Below are 18,759 nucleotides of genomic sequence, written 5' to 3'. Positions count from 1 at the left end.
AGCAGTCATTTTCATTGCTTCAATTTACATGAAGTTCAAAAACTTGGCAAACATCTTTTAGAACTTTTAAAACTTAGGGTAGTAGTTATGTTTTAGAAGGAATAGCAATTGGAAGGAGGAATGTTGGGGGCTTTTGAGTTTTAGAAACAGATGGCATGTCTGCAATATTTTTTTTTCACAGTACTGTCTCTGCTGTAGTTCTCTTTCTTGATCTGGATGACGGTTACATGGATGTGTTCACTTTGTGAAAATACACTGAGCTGTAACTATGATTAGTTCACTTTTTTGTTTTTATGTACATTATACTTCAAAAATAAGTGCATAAACACACACGCTAACAAACTAAAGCAACAACCACAAAAGCTTCACTGTGTGAATAAAAACAATTCCAGGCAAAATCCAAACTGTAGACCAGCTATTTATGATTTTGCCTAGTAAATATAAAGTTAAGGGTTAAAAAAATACTGGAAAAATATTAAAGGTCATTTGGGAGAAAAAAACAACCTTTATAATATGACTCCAAATTCAGAAAACATATATAAATGATAAATATGACAGATTTAACTACAAAAAATTAAAATTCTGTATGTAAAATAAATGAACAAAGTAAAAATATAAATTGGGAAAGTGTCTGCAACAAATACTATAAAAAGTTTAAACTATTGTAAACAAACTTGGAAAAATATATCTAATAGGCTCTTTTTGCTTTTTATTCAACATGTTCCACTTATGAAAATATAATTACTTTTTCCTTTCTCCAAATTTTTATTTAAATACCAGTTAGTTAACATACAGTGTAATATCAGTTTTAGGTGTAGAATTTAGGGATTCATCACTTCCATAAATCACCCAGTGCTCATCACAAGTGCCTTCCTTGATTTTTGTCCTCATTACTTGTGTAAATGAAGGAAAATAAAATGGCTCTTTTCTAATTAAAAAACAAAACAAAACAAAAAACAAGTGCCTTCCTTAATTCCCATCACCTATTTAACCCATCCCCCCCCCACCTCCCTACAGCAACCCTCAGTTTGCTCTCTGTAATTAAGTCTGTTTCCTGGTTTACCTCTCTTCCCCCTACAATGTTCATCTGTTTTATTTCTTAAATTCCACATATGAGTGAAATCATATGGTATTCTAAGGGATACATGTACCTTGATGTTTATAGAGCATTATCAACAATAGCCAAATTATGGAAAGAACCCGATGTCCATCAACAGATGAACAGATAAATAAGATGTGGTGTGTACACACACACACACACACACACATATATATATATAATATGGAATATTACTCAGCCATCAAAAAGAATGAAATCTTGCCATTTGCAAAGACGTGGATGGAGCTAGAGAGTATTATGCTAAATGAAATAATTCAGTGAGAGCCTATCTCTTGATAGGAAATTATGGGTGATTTTTATTTCTTCTTTGGACAGCTTCTTACTTTTAAAATAAGGATGCCTTGTTTTAATACCTGAATAGCATACAATGAATATTTTAAAAATATGTTTTAAAAATATATATATCCATAAATCAAGAAATCTCAACCTCCCCTCAAAAGTATTCTTATTTCCTAATACCAGCTGATTTTTATTTCATAAATTAGCACTTTAGTTTACTAATTATCATCACCCATTATTTCACACTACCTATACTCATTCTGGGTGAGCATATCTCTCCATATTCTTATTATTGTCTTCTCAAATATTATGTGCATCCTTGAAAAGTTAAATATATATGTAACTAACATCTTACTAAAAATACTACTTCTTATAGTCAACAAATGAGCATCAGACTTTCTTGTAAAAAACCATCTTTTAAAGTGATAAAAATCATTTACTTTAACCACATGTTATAGTAAAAATCAATAAAAAGATGTGCACCCCTGGAAAATTGCCTTTTTTGATCAATTTTGTGAAACAAATTTGACTGAAAAAAGTCTAATCTTTCTTAAATATTTATATCATAGAGGGACAATAATGTTATATCTTAGAGTCTCTTCCAATCTTGTGAGCTTTGCTTCATTGTGACTGTCATCAATTGAAATATTGACACTTCTCTGACTGCAGCATTTAACTCACTCAAATATTAAGCTGTGAGTTCTCACTATTTGTTTTTATACCAACTTAAAGACTTCGTTTCTTCGAACATTTTGCTAGTTATTTTCATAATACACCCTTATTATGATTGCTATATTCCATAAACCAATATGAGTTATGTACCCATAGCAGAGTTTGTAGCCTTCTTCCAATGTCCCTTGATAATCACCTACACATGAATTGTGTTTACCATTTGTAAACAAGGAAATCATTACCAGTTTGAAAATTTTAATGTGAAGTTCTAAATCCCTGAAATTAAAGATTAACATTTTTGTTTGGGAATTGATATGGGGGGAATCATAGATCATGAGTTTAAACTAGGTATTCATGTATCAAATGAACCATGAAAATCACAAAGGATAAGCATTTTAGAAATAGATGGTCTGTCTGCAACATTTTTCTTACAGAACTATGTCTGCAGTGGTTTCTTTCTCAGTTATTAATGTCACCATGACACTCAGTTGACATTTTAAAGTTATTAAGAACAGAGCCACATGTCAATGAATATCTTTTTGTCACGGTATCAACCAAAATTATGAATGTGAATGACTGGATTCTAACCTGGCTTTTTTCTTCCCCAGTTTGTTCTACCTTCTTTTCCAGGATCTTAGATTAAGTAGTCTAATTTGCTGAATGAGAAGCCATTCAGTTTTGTCTTTCAGTTGACTCTAGTCCCCAATATGTAAACAACTCAAAAAGGAAAATTAATGTGAGAGTAAAATATTGGAGTTTTATAAGCTAATAAACATCATTCAGGTATGCAGTCTATGTAATGGATGAGGGTTATTCCCCAATGTATTCCAAAATCTCTAAATAAACTTAAAGACTCCAGGGTCTGCTGGTGGCATTTATAATTCATTTTTTCTAACAATGCTCTATTCAGCAAATATTTATCACATGCTTACTATGTGCAGGACACAGCTATAGATATTGCAAAGAATATAAAGGTGAGTGAGGTACAATTCTTAACAGTCTCAGAATGTGAGTATATATGTTGTTTGATTCTTACATGAAATATCTCTTCTACTTATTTTTTTCTTCTAAATCAGTGGTGTAGTACCTTCAACATATTCATAGTTTTGGAACCTCTAGATAGAAATGAGAACCAGCTCCTATCACCCAGTTAGTGTATTATTTAAATAATACCTTTAATTAGCAAGTGAATATTATGTCCACATTACATCAAATATTTTGTCATTTCCAAAATTTTAATTCTTAATCAGTGAGTTGTTAACTTACTTCTAAACTACAAGTTGTTAAGAAATGTAAGTACTTAGAGGATAAAAGGATGGATTAACTATTAATGTAATGTGCCTGCAATAGTTGACACCCTACTTAGCATGACCATTATGTACTACAGCCTACAAAATTATTCTACATGCTCCCACAGCAGAGCTAGAGTGCCATATGGCCATGCTTGTTTTTCGTCAAATAATTTTTACATAAACAGCTGGTGAACTGTTTTTATTGTAACAGTGCACATATTTTTTGAGACAGTTGGGAAGGATTGATGCAACTCCTAGTCACTGCCTGTTTTTATGTCCACATTAAGGAGAAATTCAAATGGATATTTTTAAAAATGTGGACTTTTGTAATCTTGTTACTATGGTCAGTTCACAAGAAAGATTTTTTAATGTAGTGCAGGAATTATTGGCATGTTTATAAACTTGCAGCAAGAAACAGAAATTAATCATAAGGGATCTTCAACTTAGATGGCATATTCAGTATTTTTATTTTTACACCCTCATGAATTTTAGAGGCAGAGCTGATATGTTTTGGACTATTTTATAGGCAGTTTTAATATGACTATATTTGGTTTTGAAACATACCTTCAACACATTCTGATAAGTGATATAATAATCAGAAGATTTTTAGCAGTTTTGTGTGTATCTGTGATTTGAGTTGATTTAAAGACTAACTGATCCAAAAGCACCCCCCTCCTCCTCAACAAGAAACTTTATCTATTAAAACACTAGTGGTTTCTTCAGTTTTTTTAAGGAGATTATCACAGTGTTTAGAATATTAAATATTATTTTATAGTTAATACTTCAAAAATTTCCCTGTAACCAGAAGCTACTCCCAGCCTGGTGATGGGTATTAAAGAGGGCACGTACTGAATGGAGGACTGGGTCTTATATGCAAACAATGAATCATGGAACACTACATCAAAAACTAATGATGTAATGTATGGTGATTAACATAACATAATAAAAAAAAGAACACTGGTAAGGATTCATGTATTATTATCTCTCACTGATTCCTTATTCACAGGATATTAGAGACCATAAAATATGTTTCATTAGAGAAGGAAATGAATGCTTATCATTGTGCCACTGAAAAGCTTAGGACCTTGGGGTCAGAACAATAACATACTAACGGTGTATGTAAAATATAAGAGGAAGGAAGATTTTTCCCAACCCTCCAGGTTCATTATATTTACCAATCTGTCCTTTATATCTTTGATTAATTCCACTTAGGGGCACATAGACGTTTTCATGGAATATTTTACATTGATATACAAAACAGAAAAACAAAGGATCTTTTTTCATTTTGCTTTAGCCTTAACTTTCCATTGAAGAAACTCACCTAGAATAAGCTTTACAATAGTAAGTACATTTTGTGAGCAAATTGTCACTTAAACATATAATAACTTAAAACCAATTTGTTTATGTGGATTTTAATTTATGTCCTAATGTTTATTTTCTTCCAATAAAATATGCACCAGATGGATGTTAAGAAAATGGACTGAGTGAGACAATACATTTTTGGAAAGGTGTTTCTTTTCCCCAAGTATATCTATTCATATTACTTCACCAAAAGTTTAGGTCTAAGAAGGAGAAAATCAGCTATACAAATGACTTTACCTATTAACTAGAATATGTAATGGCTAGGGGACAATTCTCTGTGGGTCACTTGCATTTCTGTATATCTTGTGAGGTTGCCCTTTATTCTAGATAATCTTTTCAAGAAACTCTGTGTAGCGAACAGCCTTAGAAGATATCTATCTATCTATAGATAAAAATAGACATAGACATATAAAACGTCTCCAGAGCAGGGGGAAGGCATGCTCATTGCCCATTATAGAAGATTCAGGCTACCTAAGCACAGAGCTCCTTTCCTGCAATGAAACTCACTGCATGTTTTCCTATCACCTGGCCCTCTTCCTGTCAGTCTGTGATTACTGGGGTTTGAGTTACCACTGTAAGATAATGCAGGTACTCTGGCGACTACAAATGCTATGAGAATAAAGTTCTTTGTCTCTTACCCAAGAGCCTCGTGCTTTTTGCCAGCATCCGTGAAATTGTGACAGGTTAACTTGTTAGCTTGCAAGAAGGATAAAAATCTTAGCCTCTTCACAGTTTGTGACAGCTACCACATTATCTCCATTTTTCCTTTTGCAAACAAAAAGCAAACAAAATTAGCCTGTAAAATAGCCTTTAAAAGTTGTAAAAATAGATAGCATTTAAATTTTTCATTTTGCTTCTATTTTGTTTTATAATAAATTTTAATATGTATCACCAATTTGAACTTCTTCAAATCATTCAACTAGCTTCACATATATCATTAAAAAGTGAGATATATAATATGATGAGGAGTGGAAGTAAATCAAGGAATATACTTTTGATATTAGTTATTTATCAAAGTGAATCTACAGCCATTTTAACTTATCTACCTGGAGTACTGCCTTCATTTTTTAACAGAATATCAAACTCACTGAGGTTAAGTAATGATAAAATAAACTCCATATTGTTATATATACATTATTTTTACTTGTTTATGTTCATATTTTTTACTTTAAATGTCAGAGCTGTAAAAATAATATATACATGGATATATTATATACTTATATGATATACATCAATGTAAACATATCTGTATTTCAATATTATTTATATATTTGTGTTATATATACATTTATATGTAAATTTACATATATTTTACTCACAGATATATTTCACTCACATATTTTTTTAAAGATTTTATTTTATTTATTTGAGAGAGAGAGCACAAGAGGGAGTAGGGTCAGAGGGAGAAGTAGACTCCCCGCTGAGCAAGGAGCCCGATGCAGGACTCGATCCCGGTACTCCGGGATCATGACCTGAGCCGAAGGCAGTTGCTTAACCAACTGAGCCACCCAGGCGCCATATTTCACTCACCTATTAAGGAATGCATGTGAATATTTAAGCCACATCACAATAAGCTCCTTTGCTAGTTACTTAACTGAATTTCTTCTAAGTTTAAGCAACATCAACAACTAAAAAATGTAGGACACAAATTGATTCTACCCATAATTTGCATACTTATCTTATATAATTATCTAAAATAGTTGTACACAATGTTTGCACGGGATTATATACATGAATATGGGGAAAACAAGTATTTACTGAAAATTTTCATGACTTTCTGTCATAGGCTCATGTCTGATCTCCTTCCCCATGTCTTCTTTTTTTATTTGTTTTTTATTGAAGAATAATTAACAAATAATGTTATATATTAACAGGTGTACAATATAATGATTCAACAATTCTATCTTGCCATTTGCAACTCATATCTTTTTTCTTTTTAATTTTAACTGCTGCACAATTTCAAACATGTATTCCTGTAAAGGAAGGAAGATATGCAATTTTACATCCAGGTGTGTTGCTGCGGGTATCATCACTGAGTTATGTAGAAACGTGGGCAGCAATATTACTAATTCCACATCATAGTTAGCTATGTAATATCTTCTCCCTAGATTTCATCAGTGTCAAGATTAATTTGTTGGCCCGTGTTGACCAAGGATTAGCCTGAGGAATAGGTACAGTTTTAGTCAATCATTTTTATGTAGTTGTGAATGTCATTATGGAAAACTTGGAGACTAGAATTAGAGTATATTTTTGATCTTTTAAGAAACTTTTCTACCTCAGTAGACTGTGAGTACTGTCCTTTAGCTATAGTATCAGCATGACTCCATGCTTAGGATTAGGCCCTAAAATAACCAGATATAAGTAGACATGAAAAAGAAACTTCTGGACATTCACCACACTATTAGTTTGAGGATGTTTGAAGTCTGTGCTTCCTCTTCCATTATTCCTGTTTTCAGACCTAGAAACTCCAAAAAGGCAATGTTACCATTTGTCCCTAATTGCTAAGCAGTATGTTAAAAAACACAGATAAGTAAAAAATTAAAACAAAAATGTTGATGGTTGTTATATCTCAGTTATATGATGATGGATTTACTTGTTCTTTAAAACTCATTTAATATTTCCAAAAATCTTAACTCACCCTCAAGCCTAAATCCCATAAACAGATAATGGAAAAAGAGTCAGTAATTAGTTAAAGCTTAAAGAAAGGGGCAGAGATTAAGAAGTGGTGAATATTAGCACATGAGATATTGTCAATAAAGTAGTGACCATAAGGTGTTGGCTTGTGGCTGATAGGTCACTGATGAGATATGGAATTAGGAATGATAGAAATAGTAGAAAAGGGGTAAGGATGCCTGTTGCATAAATTACATGCCAAAATAATAAATTAGATCTTAAAAGCTGGTTTATGATTTACAAAAGTCAATTTGAATATCAAAATATGATCTGCATGAGAATGACCATATCAAATGCTTAAGTAAAGCACAGTTATCAATATGGTGACCAATCTCAAAGAGAAGTAGCCTATTCTGAACAAAGTACCAGCTACCTGGTGAGATGAACACTAAAAAAGCTTGTTCTTCTAAACTGGGTCTAGGCAATATACAAATTTCTCACACATCACATCTTACTCTTTTCTTTGGAGCTTATGCCTTTAGGTAACATAAACATGCTTATCATAAGTTAGTTCATTATTCTCTTTTGTTTAAAATAATTTATTGAATTTTCCTGTACTTTTATGGTAATTATACAGTAATGTGCTTCCATTATGATAATAATGATTGTTTATTAGCATCATTGTACATGGTTAACTACTTATATTTTTTAACAGTTCAGGCTTCAAAATGTCCTCATCCAAAACTTATTTAGCCTTAATTACAAAGCACTGTTAGCTTATTCTTTTTCTTATTGCAGTATTTGGAGTTGGGTTAATTATGACCAATAAATGCTAGAAATTGATTCTAGATAAAGGAGTTAGGTGAGCCCTAAAATGTCCAAGAGATAAAAAGATCAGTTGAGGAATATATATATAATACCATTGCAGCCATGCTGAAAACTGGATACATGTAAAATTACTGAAATATTTGGTGTATACAAAGTTAAGAAGGACTAAGTATTATTTAACTTCTGTTTTATCAATAGATTAAATAAAGTGGATAATGAAGCATTACCAATAAAAATTGGATATTCGTGTTTCCTTAAAGTTCATTTTGTTCTATTCTGAATATTCGTATTCTTATTATTATATTTCTTAGAACATATTCACAAAACCTAGGTGTACAAATGCATACACACATGTAAACCACTCCCTATCAAGATACATTATTATTCCACCACCTCATAAAGATCATTCATGCCTTTTCTAGCCAGTTCCAATAGACCACCTCTACATCACTCCTCTCCCATAGTTCTGATGTCAACTATAAATTAGATTGGCTTGTTCTAGAGTTTTTAAGAGCTTTATTAAGGTGTAACTGACATACAATAACCTGCATATATTTAAAACACACAATTTGTTAAGATCTGGCATATGTATACATTCATGTAACCACCACCACAATCAACATAATGAATATATCCATCACCTCATGCTCCTTTGTAACCTCCTTGGCATTCTTCCCAGTCCATAGGCAAACCACTGAATAAAATTCTTTATATTGGTATACATTCATTTTCATTTCCTAGACTGTTATATAAGTGGAATTATACAGTATGTGCTATTTAGCCTGGCTTTTTTCATTCAAAGTAATTATTTAGAGATTCACGCATGCTACAGCATGTATCAATAGTTAATTCCTTTTACTGCTGAGTAATATTCTATTTTATGTATATACTACAGTTTATCTGTTCACCTGATGGTGGATATTTTAAGGTATTCTCAGTTTTTCACTATTACAAATCAAAATGCTATGAACTTTCACGGTGCCTGGGTGGCTCAGTGGGTTAAGCGTCTAACTCTTGGTTTTGGCTCAGGTCATAATCTCAAAGTCGTGAGATCCAGCCCTGAGTCGGGCTACGTGCTCAGCGCAGAGTCTGCTTGAGATTCTCTCTCTCCTTTTCCCTCTGCCCCTTCCCCCGGTCTTGCTCTCTATCTCTCTCTAAAATAAATAAAATCTTAAAAAAAAAAAAAGATGCTATGAACTTTCATATATACATCTTTGCATGGGTATAAGCTTTCATTTCTCTCAGGTAAATGCCTGGTAGTGTACTAGCTAGGTCATATTGCAGGTGTATGGTTCACTTTTTTAAGAAACTGCTATACTGTTTTCCAAAGTGGATGTACCAATTTACATCCCCACCAACAATGTTTAAGAGTTCCTTCACACCCTTGGCAGTACTCGGTATGATCAGTCTTTTTACCGTGTATATTCTAGTATGTGTGTAATGGTATCTCATTGGGATTTTAATTTTTATTGCTCTAATGATTAATGATGTTGAGGATCTTTTCATGTGCTTCTTTGTCACTCATTAACTGTCTTTTGGTGAAATGTCTGCTCAACATTTTGACCTTTTATACTTTTTTTTTTTATTATTGAGTTTTGAAAGTTCCTTATAAATGCTGCATACAAGTCCTTTATCACATTGAAATCAGGTAGTGTTAGTCCTCCAAATTTCCTTTTCTTTTTCAAAGTCATTTCAACTATTATGGGCCCATTGTATTTCCATATAAAGTTTATGATGTATAAATTTCTTTTTTTTAAAAGATTTTATTTATTTATTTGACAGAGAGAGACACAGCGAGAGAGGGAACACAAGCAGGGGGAGTGGGAGAGGGAGAAGCAGGCTTCCCGCCGAGCAGGGAGCCCGACGTAGGGCTCGATCCCAGGACCCTGGGATCATGACCTGAGCCGAAGGCAGACGCTTAACGACTGAGCCACCCAGGCGCCCCCATGTATAAAGTTCTTTTAAGAAAAGTCCTGTTGGGATTTTGGTGGGAATTTTACTAAACCTACAGATCATTTTAGGGAGAAGTGACAACTAAAGCATCTTATTTTCCAGTCTCTAACTCTTATTTCATTTTTTTCCTTTTATGTGCGGGCAAGTACCTATATTACAATGTGGGATAATAATGGTGATAGTAGCTATTCTTATCTAATTCCCAATTTCCATTCTTTCTCCACTAAGTATGATGCTTGATAGAGGGTTTGTTTGTTTGTTTGTGTTTTGGTGGTTAGCCATTATTTAGTTTGATGACATCTCTTATTATTACAGATTAATACTGATTTTTACAGAGCAGATATTTAACAACTTAGATATTTTTCTCATTAAATTTGTCAATGTGGTATGCCTGTCCTGTACTTATTTGCCCTCAGATCATTCTTTCCTCTTTCCTTGCTCTGCTCTCTAGTGTTCAGGAGATAATCCCTGCAAGCTCCTGTTCCTAGGTCCTCCAATATTTGGCTGCTCTCATGGTTCAGGCAACAAGGCCAGCAGATTATAGCCCAGGAGGACAGGAACAGCCTTCTCCCTCTGCATCAAGTAGATGCTCCTTCAATAGCTATATCTTCTTCATGGCTCTAGCTCTAGCTCCCATCATATTGGTTAACCATGGTTTTAGATTCTGTTGATGCCAATTCCCAATCTCCTGTAACACTACCTCCTTCTTCAATTTCTCCCTCTACACTAGAAATGGGAGTGACTTCCTCAAGTTGCTAAGTATTGGCTTGCCTAACTCTACTTGGTTTGGCCTCTCCATCAGTTGAATAACCAATATTGTGCATTAAATTCTGTCTGAGTTATAGAATTAATTTCTGTTTTCCTGAATAATCTCTGACAGCTGCATTTAGCTAATTATATTGTTTGACTTTACAACTCTGAATCCCGCTTTTCATTCCTAGGAAAAACTCAACTCAGTCACAAGCAATTAAATGTGCTCAAGTCTCTTAGATCACATATAACCAAAACAAAACAAAGCAAAACATCCCAGGGACCCTGACACTTCCTCTAAGTAATTCTGTTTCTCTCTTTTTCACATCCTTCTCAAAAATAATTTTCTGCACTCACTAGTATTTCTGTTTTTGTATTCAAAAGATTCTAAGAAGATAAGGAATATAGAGACATAATTAGCTTGTAAAAAAATTCTAGCACCTACACATAAAACTCTATAGAGTTACTTGTGGAAAACAGCCCAAGTGGTACTCAGAAGGATATCTATAGTCTTTTTTTTTTAAAGATTTTATTTATTTATTTGAGAGAGAGAATGAGATAGAGAGAGCATGAAGGGGGGAGGGTCAGAGGGAGAAGCAGACTCCCTGCTGAGCAGGGAGCCCAATGTGGGACTTGATCCCGGGACTCCAGGATCATGACCTGAGCCGAAGGCAGTCGCTTAACCAACTGAGCCACCCAGGTGCCCAGGATATCTATAGTCTTAAACACATTTATTAATAAAATAGTACAGCCACTATGGAAAACAGTATGGAGGTTACTGGAAAAATTCAAAACAGAACTACGATATGGTCCAGCAATTCCACTTCTGGGTATTTATTGGCAGAAAACAAAAACACTAACTCAAAAAGATATATGCCCTATATTCACTGCAGCATTATTTACAATGGCTAACATATGGAAACAACCTAAGTATCCATCAATGGATGAAGGGACAAAGATGTGATACATACACACACACACACCCCACACACAAATATACATACATATATTCACAGTGGAATATTACTCAGTTATAAAAAAGAATAGATCTTGCCATTTGCAACAACATAGATGAACCTTGAGGGGCATTACACTAAGTGAATTAAGTCAGAGAAAGACATACTATATGGCCTGATTTATATGCGGAATCTAAAAAAAAAAGAATTCATAGATACAGGGAACTCATTAGTGGTTGCCAGAAGCAGGGGGTAGAGGGTGGGTGAAATGGGTGAAGGTGGTCAAAAGGTAAAAATTTCTAGTTATAAAATAAATAAGTCTGGAAGATGTATGTACATCATGGTGACTATAGTTAATAATACTGTGTTGTATATTTGAAAGTTGCTAAGAGGATGGATCTTAAAAGTTCTCATCACAAGAAAAAAAATTGTAACTATGTGTAGTGATGGATGTTAACTAGACTTACTGTGGTGATCATTTCACAATATATACACTATCGAATCATTATGTTGTGCACCTAAAACTAATATTATGTTATATGTCAATTATATCTCAATTAAAAAATAAAGTCCATTAATGAGAAAAGAAAGCATGGAGACCATAAGAACAAGAAATTAGAAGAAAAAAGGATAGGCTAATTTGAAAAAGAACTAAAACAGTAACTAGAAATAAAAATATAGTTATTGAAATTAAAATCCCAGTGGACAAAAAATGGAAATATTTAAAACATGCAAAAATTTCAAGAAACTAGAGGAAGAATACCATATTGAACCCAAAGAAATAGAATGTAGAAAATAATGAAGTGCATAAATGATGAGTTAGAAGACAATGGAGCCAACTAACAAAAGCCTGTACTTTGAAAAGACTGATATAACTGACAGTTTTATAAGTATCATCAATTAACAAAAGAAACAGAAGTAAGTGATATTAGTTAAACAATATTGTACAAAATATAGGTGCAGAAGGAATTTAAAAATTATAAGAGAGCACTATAAATATCATTACCAAATGGTGAACAAGGTATGATTTTGCATAAAAATATATTTCATCTAATAAACTCAGAAAAAATAATAGAAATACAAAATTAACATTGTGTAACCCTTAATTAACGGATAAATACGCCAATCCTTAAAGATTGCAAACATGAACACAAAGGAAGTCAGACATTAGGTTCCTTGTGATAAAAAGTCACAATATCACCTATGGGAAGTCTTTCCAAACAAAAAAAAGAAAGAGTAAAAAATCACACCTTAATCTGATGAAACTTCTGCTGATTTAAAGAAATACAGAGGGAGAAGGACACCAGTGTTGCAATCAGCAACACCCATGCCATATGAAACTGGACAAAACACGAGGTTTTTTTTCAACAAGAAACTGACAAGGAAAATAAGTAATATATGTATGTGGGGGGGTGTAGGATCTATAAATTAATGGGCATAAAGAGCAATGACATGAATAGACTTTATTTGACCCTGATTCAAGAAAAAACATTTTTAAAAATTCAGGCAAGTGTGAAAAATAACTGGACACTTGATGATATTAATTTTTTAAGGTAGGATATGTGTAATTGAATATTTATGTTTCATAAAGGATACCTATCTTTTAGAAATAGATTCTTAAATATTTAAAGATGAAATGGCATGATATCTAGGATTTCTTTCTCATTATTTCAGTGGCAGAGATGGGGTAGATATGGGTAGAAATGTAACCAGGTAGGCTATGTGTTGAAGACTGTTGATGCTGATGTGAAGTATATTGGTTTTATTATACTATTCTCTCTACTGTTGTATATGTTTGAAATTTTCTACAATAAATATAATACATATGTAGCCATTAAAATAAAACCCTAAGTGATAATAGACCATTATTTAGAAAAAATATTAATTACTCAATAGGTTCAAGCAGAAATAGAAAACTGTTACTGAGAAATACAAAACTATCCTCAAGGTTTCAGTCACCTTTAAGTTTCAGGACAAGGCAGTCAGGGACAGTTCTACCAAATAACAAGCAAAAAATTAACCACCATCTCATGTAAACACATCCAAAGCATACAAAAAGATGGGCAATTTTTCAGCTTATTTTCCCAGTCTAGCTCTCCTTGATAAGAAAACCAGCTGAGGACACTTTGAAAACAGAATACTCAAGCCAAGCTCACCCACTTACAGGCAAAGATCCTAAATAAAGTCAGCAGTGAATTAAATGGAAAAAAGATGCTGAATCCAAGAAATATAACAATACAACATTAGAAAAAACTGCCCAAAATACTACATTAACAGATAAGATTCAAAAGACATTTGATCATGTACTGAAGAAAAAACTTTTTTTCCCAAAGATTTTATTTATTTATTTGACAGAGAGAGACAGTGAGAGAGGGAACACAAGCAAGGGGAGGGGAGAGGCAGCCCCCCACCCCCAGCAGGGAGCCCCATGCGGGGCTCGATCCCAGGAATCTGGGATCATGACCTGAGCCGAAGGCAGACGCTTAACGACTGGGCCACTCAGGCGCCCCAAGAAAAAACTTTTGAAAAAAAAAGTCAACGTGAATGCAGGATAATATCATTTAGCTAACTAACATTAGAAGGGAACTTCCACTTCCTAAAATCTATAGCAAACAAACTTAAATGTGAAATGTTAGTAGCATTCCCATTAATGTAAGGAGCAAGACACAGCAGTATGTTACCAAATCTAACTGTTCAAAACTGGATCAGAATGCATAGCCAGAGGATAAGAATACAAAAATAAATAAAAGTTAGGAATAGTAAAAAGAAATAGAAATTATTGGTTGCAAATATGATCATTTGAAAAATCCCAAGGAAAAGGCTACGGACTATTTAAGTAAATAAATGACTTTAGAAAAGTGGTGTATAGATAACTATAGTAATATCAAGAGCCTTGTTGTACAAAGCAGTAATTATTAGAACATGTATATATGTATTATAAATGAGAATCAAAATTAAAATGAATTTCACTACACTGTTCAATGTTAGATAAGATCGAAACACCTGGGTCTCACAAAGTTATGCAGATCTGCCTCTTTCCTGTAGCAAGCAGATCTTTTCGAACAGAAACTTCCCAAAAGTCTGTTTGACTAGTGAAGAGATCCTATCATCACTATGCATTTTCTCTGACATCTCAGAACCTGTCCTAGCCCCCCCTACCTTGTGTGGCAGCTTCTCGATCTCACACCCTGGCTGGAATGCGGACCCACCGTCTGCAAGGGTTTAAGCTGACAAACTGTCCAGAGTTTAGGAAGAGGAAGTGATATTTCCCAAGGAGCCTTTAATCAACGAACCGGGAGCCAAAATGAGGACCTACTTCGCGAAAATACCTTTGGTACTACTCACACTATAACAGAGGGGGCACCACAGAGTCACGCCCCTTATCGCCCCACCTCCGGGGGGGCCCCCAGGAGTAGCCGGATGTATGCACACTGACTTCCGTTTCTGCTCCGTGGGAGGTGAGCTCTTGCCCCGAGAAGGACTGCGGTGCAGCGGAGGGAGGAATCCAAGCTCTGCCCCAGGTGAGATAAGGATATTGAGTAAGGTTTGAGGGAATCCCCCTATCTAGAAAGACCTAAGACCATGAGGGAATCCCCCTATCTCGAAAGACCTAAGACCCCACGGTCCTGCCCTTGCTGTCAGCCCTAGAAGGTTCCAGGCAGGGATCACCCGATGCAGTGCTCTCGGAATTCTCATTCTGAGAACTCGGAGAAATAATAACATTGGGCCCAGGGTGTTGGTATCGGAGGAGTCAATGAAGGACCTTGTGTGAATTCAGTGGAACTGCCCCTCCCCCATCACAGAGGCGTGTCCACAGAGCCGGGCCCCTTCCGCCAGCCGTGGGAGACCCCGGTGAGGATATTTGACTCGGGTGTCTGCTTCCGGCTATCAGAGGAAGGAGGCTCTGCCAGGAGTTGATGAACACCCCTATTTATGTTCTAGGAGAAACCGCCTCCCTAGAACAGTGGAGGCCCTAAAGAGCCCCACTCCTGCTGTCAGTCCCTGGAGGCTCCTGGTATGGCTGTAAGGCCCAGATGCCCCCTCACTTCACCTTTTGGTTGTTTGGGGGAAGAGGGGTGCATAAGAGCCTTGGTCTAAGGCTATACTATTCAGGTAGCCGTTCTAGAGGTCAAAGTGAGAACAGAGGCAGGGAGGATACACAGTTAGGACTTTCCTCTGTGATCAGCCCTGGAAAACCCTGGGGAGATCTGCATTCTGAGTCTCTTCCCCACCCCCCCCCACCCCGCCTCCACTGCATATTCCAGGATATCAGGTGATTGAGAGCCTTGGTGTGATTGTTATAGCCCTCAGGTCTGCAGAAGGGGGATTCCTGGCAGTCAAGGGGAGGAGCCATGGTAAGGAACCTGAGCATTGAGCAGACCACTCATCACAGAACAGAGGCTGTCTCATAGAGCCCTCCATGTGATATCATCCCTCAAAGGGGTCCCTGGGGAAGATATGTTAAACTGAGTCCTCCCTAAACTCTTCCTCAAACCTTTCAAAAATGTGAGATTCTTGCTATGAGGGGATAGGTCTAAAGTCAGCCAAGAGAGCACTCCTAGGCCCTGCAAGAGGCCAAGGTGAGGACTCTAAGTGAGGAGTGAGAACCCTAATATCCCAGGATGGGGAAGGTTCCACATAGCTTTGCCATCGCTGTCATCTCAGGGTACTCCTGGGCAGATGTGCTTAGATGTGATTCCCTTCAGTTCCTCCTCCAGTATGTCAGGGGTGAGGGCTTTGAAATGAGGGGTCAGCATCAAATCGGTTAAGCAGAGGACCTTAGGTCCTGCAAGAAGTCAAGGTAATGGTGCTGAATGTGAATGGAAACAACCCCTACTCCACAACAGGGGAGGCACCATAGAGCCTGGATCTGCCAAACCCTATATCAACTCCAGTAGGACTCAGGTAGGGGTGGGAAGCTTCAGCCCAAGGTGAACTCTAGTTACTTCCAGAGTCCTCAGGGGAAAGGCTAACCCATGAAGGGGAGCCTTGTGGGATCCTAGAGCAGTGCCTTCAAGGAAACCTGGAGAGATGGCTGTTGATAAAGCCCAAGATGGTATCTCCCTGTCAGAGGATATCACACCATTTCATCCTCTTTCCTCCAGGTTACCGAATCATCTATTGTCTTTTCCACACTCGTGCCTGCTCTCCCTGACCAGAATCATCATGCCTCGCGGCCAGAAGAGTAAGCTTCGTGCCCGTGAAAAACGCCGCCAGGCTCGAGAAGAGACAGGGCATGTGGTGGCTGCTCAAGCCACTGTACCAGAGGAAGAAGAGTCCCCCTCTTCTCCTTCTCCTCATTTCAAAGATGCTCCCCAGAGCTCATCTGCCACTGGAACACCCAGCAACCCTCAAGTTACTGGGAGAGTCCGCTCCACCAGCACTACTACTGCAACTGCTTCAAACACAAGATTTAATGAAGGTGCCGACAATCAAATGGAGGAGAAGCCAAATGCCTCACAGGCCAGGGATACCACTGAGCACTGGCACAGAAGTCCTGTAGACAAGAAGGTTGCTATGTTGGTATACTACCTGCTGTACAAGTATCAAATGAAAGAGCCCGTTACCAAGGCAGATATGCTGAAAAATGTAATCCAGATTAACAAGAATCACTTCCACGAGATCCTCCAGAAAGCCTCTGAGCACTTGGAGCTGGTTTTTGGCCTTGATGTGAAGGAAGTGGATCCCAACAGGAACACCTATGTTCTTGTCAACAAATTGGAATCCAGCTATGATGGGGGAGTAAGTGATAATGGAGGTGTGCCCAAGACTGGCCTGTTGATGACCGTCCTGGGCGTGATCCTCACAAAGGGCAACTGTGCCACTGAGGAGCAAGTCTGGGAAGTGCTGAATATGATGGGGTTATATGATGGAATGAAGAATTTCATCTATGGGGAGCCCAGGAAGCTCATCACCAAAGATTGGGTGAAAGAAGAATACCTGGAGTACCGCCAGGTGGCCAACAGTGATCCTCCACGCTATGAGTTCCTGTGGGGTCCGAGAGCCCACGTTGAGACCAGCAAGATGAAAGTCCTAGAGTTTGTGGCCAAGATTCATGATACCGTCCCCACTGCCTTCCCATCCTGGTATGAAGAGGCTCTGAGAGATGAGGAAGAGCGAGCCCGAGCCAAGGTTGTAGCCAAGGCTTGTACTGCTGCTATGGCCAGTGCACGCTCCAGGGCCATGGCCAGCAGCTTCTCCTGCCCCAAGTGAAGTTTGAGGAAGGTTATTACTATGTGTTTGAAGAGAACAGCTAATGTTCTCATTAGTGAAAGGTCAGGGTGGGGCTGGAGACAAGAGAGTACATAACACGTTTGTGTTCCTATTTTAGGTAGTAACCTGGATATTTGTCTAAATGTTGTTTTTTTTGTTTTGTTTTCTTTTTTGAGAGAGAGAGGGTGAGCATGGCGGGGAGAGGCAGAGGGAGAGAGAGAAACTTAAGCAGGCTCCACGCCCAGCGCAGAGCCCGACACGACCCTGAGATCATGCCTGAGCCAAAATCAAGAGTTGGACACTTAACCAACTGAGCCATCCAGGCACCTCAGTGTTGTTCCTTTTAATAGAAGGTTTAACTAGCTTCAGAATCTGAGTTTGTGAATGATGTAAATCACACATTTATTGACGTTTATGAGTTTTAAGAGTAAGAGTTTTATTATTTTATAGAACAAATTGGGACATTTTCCATTTTATTGAGTTACTTGGAATAAGATAACGTCGTAGTGGATTTGGCACTTCCTTGGAAATATGAGAGAACTCAGCAGTAAAGTGCTGGGATCAAGAAATAGAGAAAAAAGTAAAAGATGATAGATTTTTGCATTCCTTTATCACTATTTGGTCTGTTCTGTAAAATTAAGAGAGATATATACTTAAATGCGCTTAGTTTATTCAAGAATGTAGAATTAATTATAGCATAATAAATTAGACCTCTTGCACA

At 36.6% G+C, this 18,759-nt stretch overlaps 1 protein-coding gene across 1 annotated transcript; it reads left to right on the top strand.

Moving 5' to 3' along the window:
• The first annotated feature begins 16,991 nt into the window (after positions 1–16,991).
• MAGEB10 (MAGE family member B10) lies at positions 16,992–18,087 on the top strand. Its single transcript, XM_021705755.1, has one exon. It carries the CDS (start codon positions 16,992–16,994, stop codon positions 18,036–18,038), a length of 1,047 nt encoding a protein of 348 aa, XP_021561430.1. The 3' UTR covers positions 18,039–18,087.
• The last annotated feature ends 672 nt before the right edge of the window (positions 18,088–18,759 follow it).

Source organism: Neomonachus schauinslandi, chromosome X (assembly GCF_002201575.2).
Source record: "Neomonachus schauinslandi chromosome X, ASM220157v2, whole genome shotgun sequence".
Lineage (NCBI taxonomy): Eukaryota > Metazoa > Chordata > Mammalia > Carnivora > Phocidae > Neomonachus > Neomonachus schauinslandi.
The sequence above is the reverse complement of the archived record's forward strand: the minus strand, read 5'-3'. Positions and strand labels throughout refer to the sequence as shown.

Bases quoted from the DNA above. Each gene is read 5' to 3' on its own strand.
- MAGEB10 (XM_021705755.1), top strand. From the start codon at position 16,992: ATGCCTCGCGGCCAGAAGAGTAAGCTTCGTGCCCGTGAAAAACGCCGC.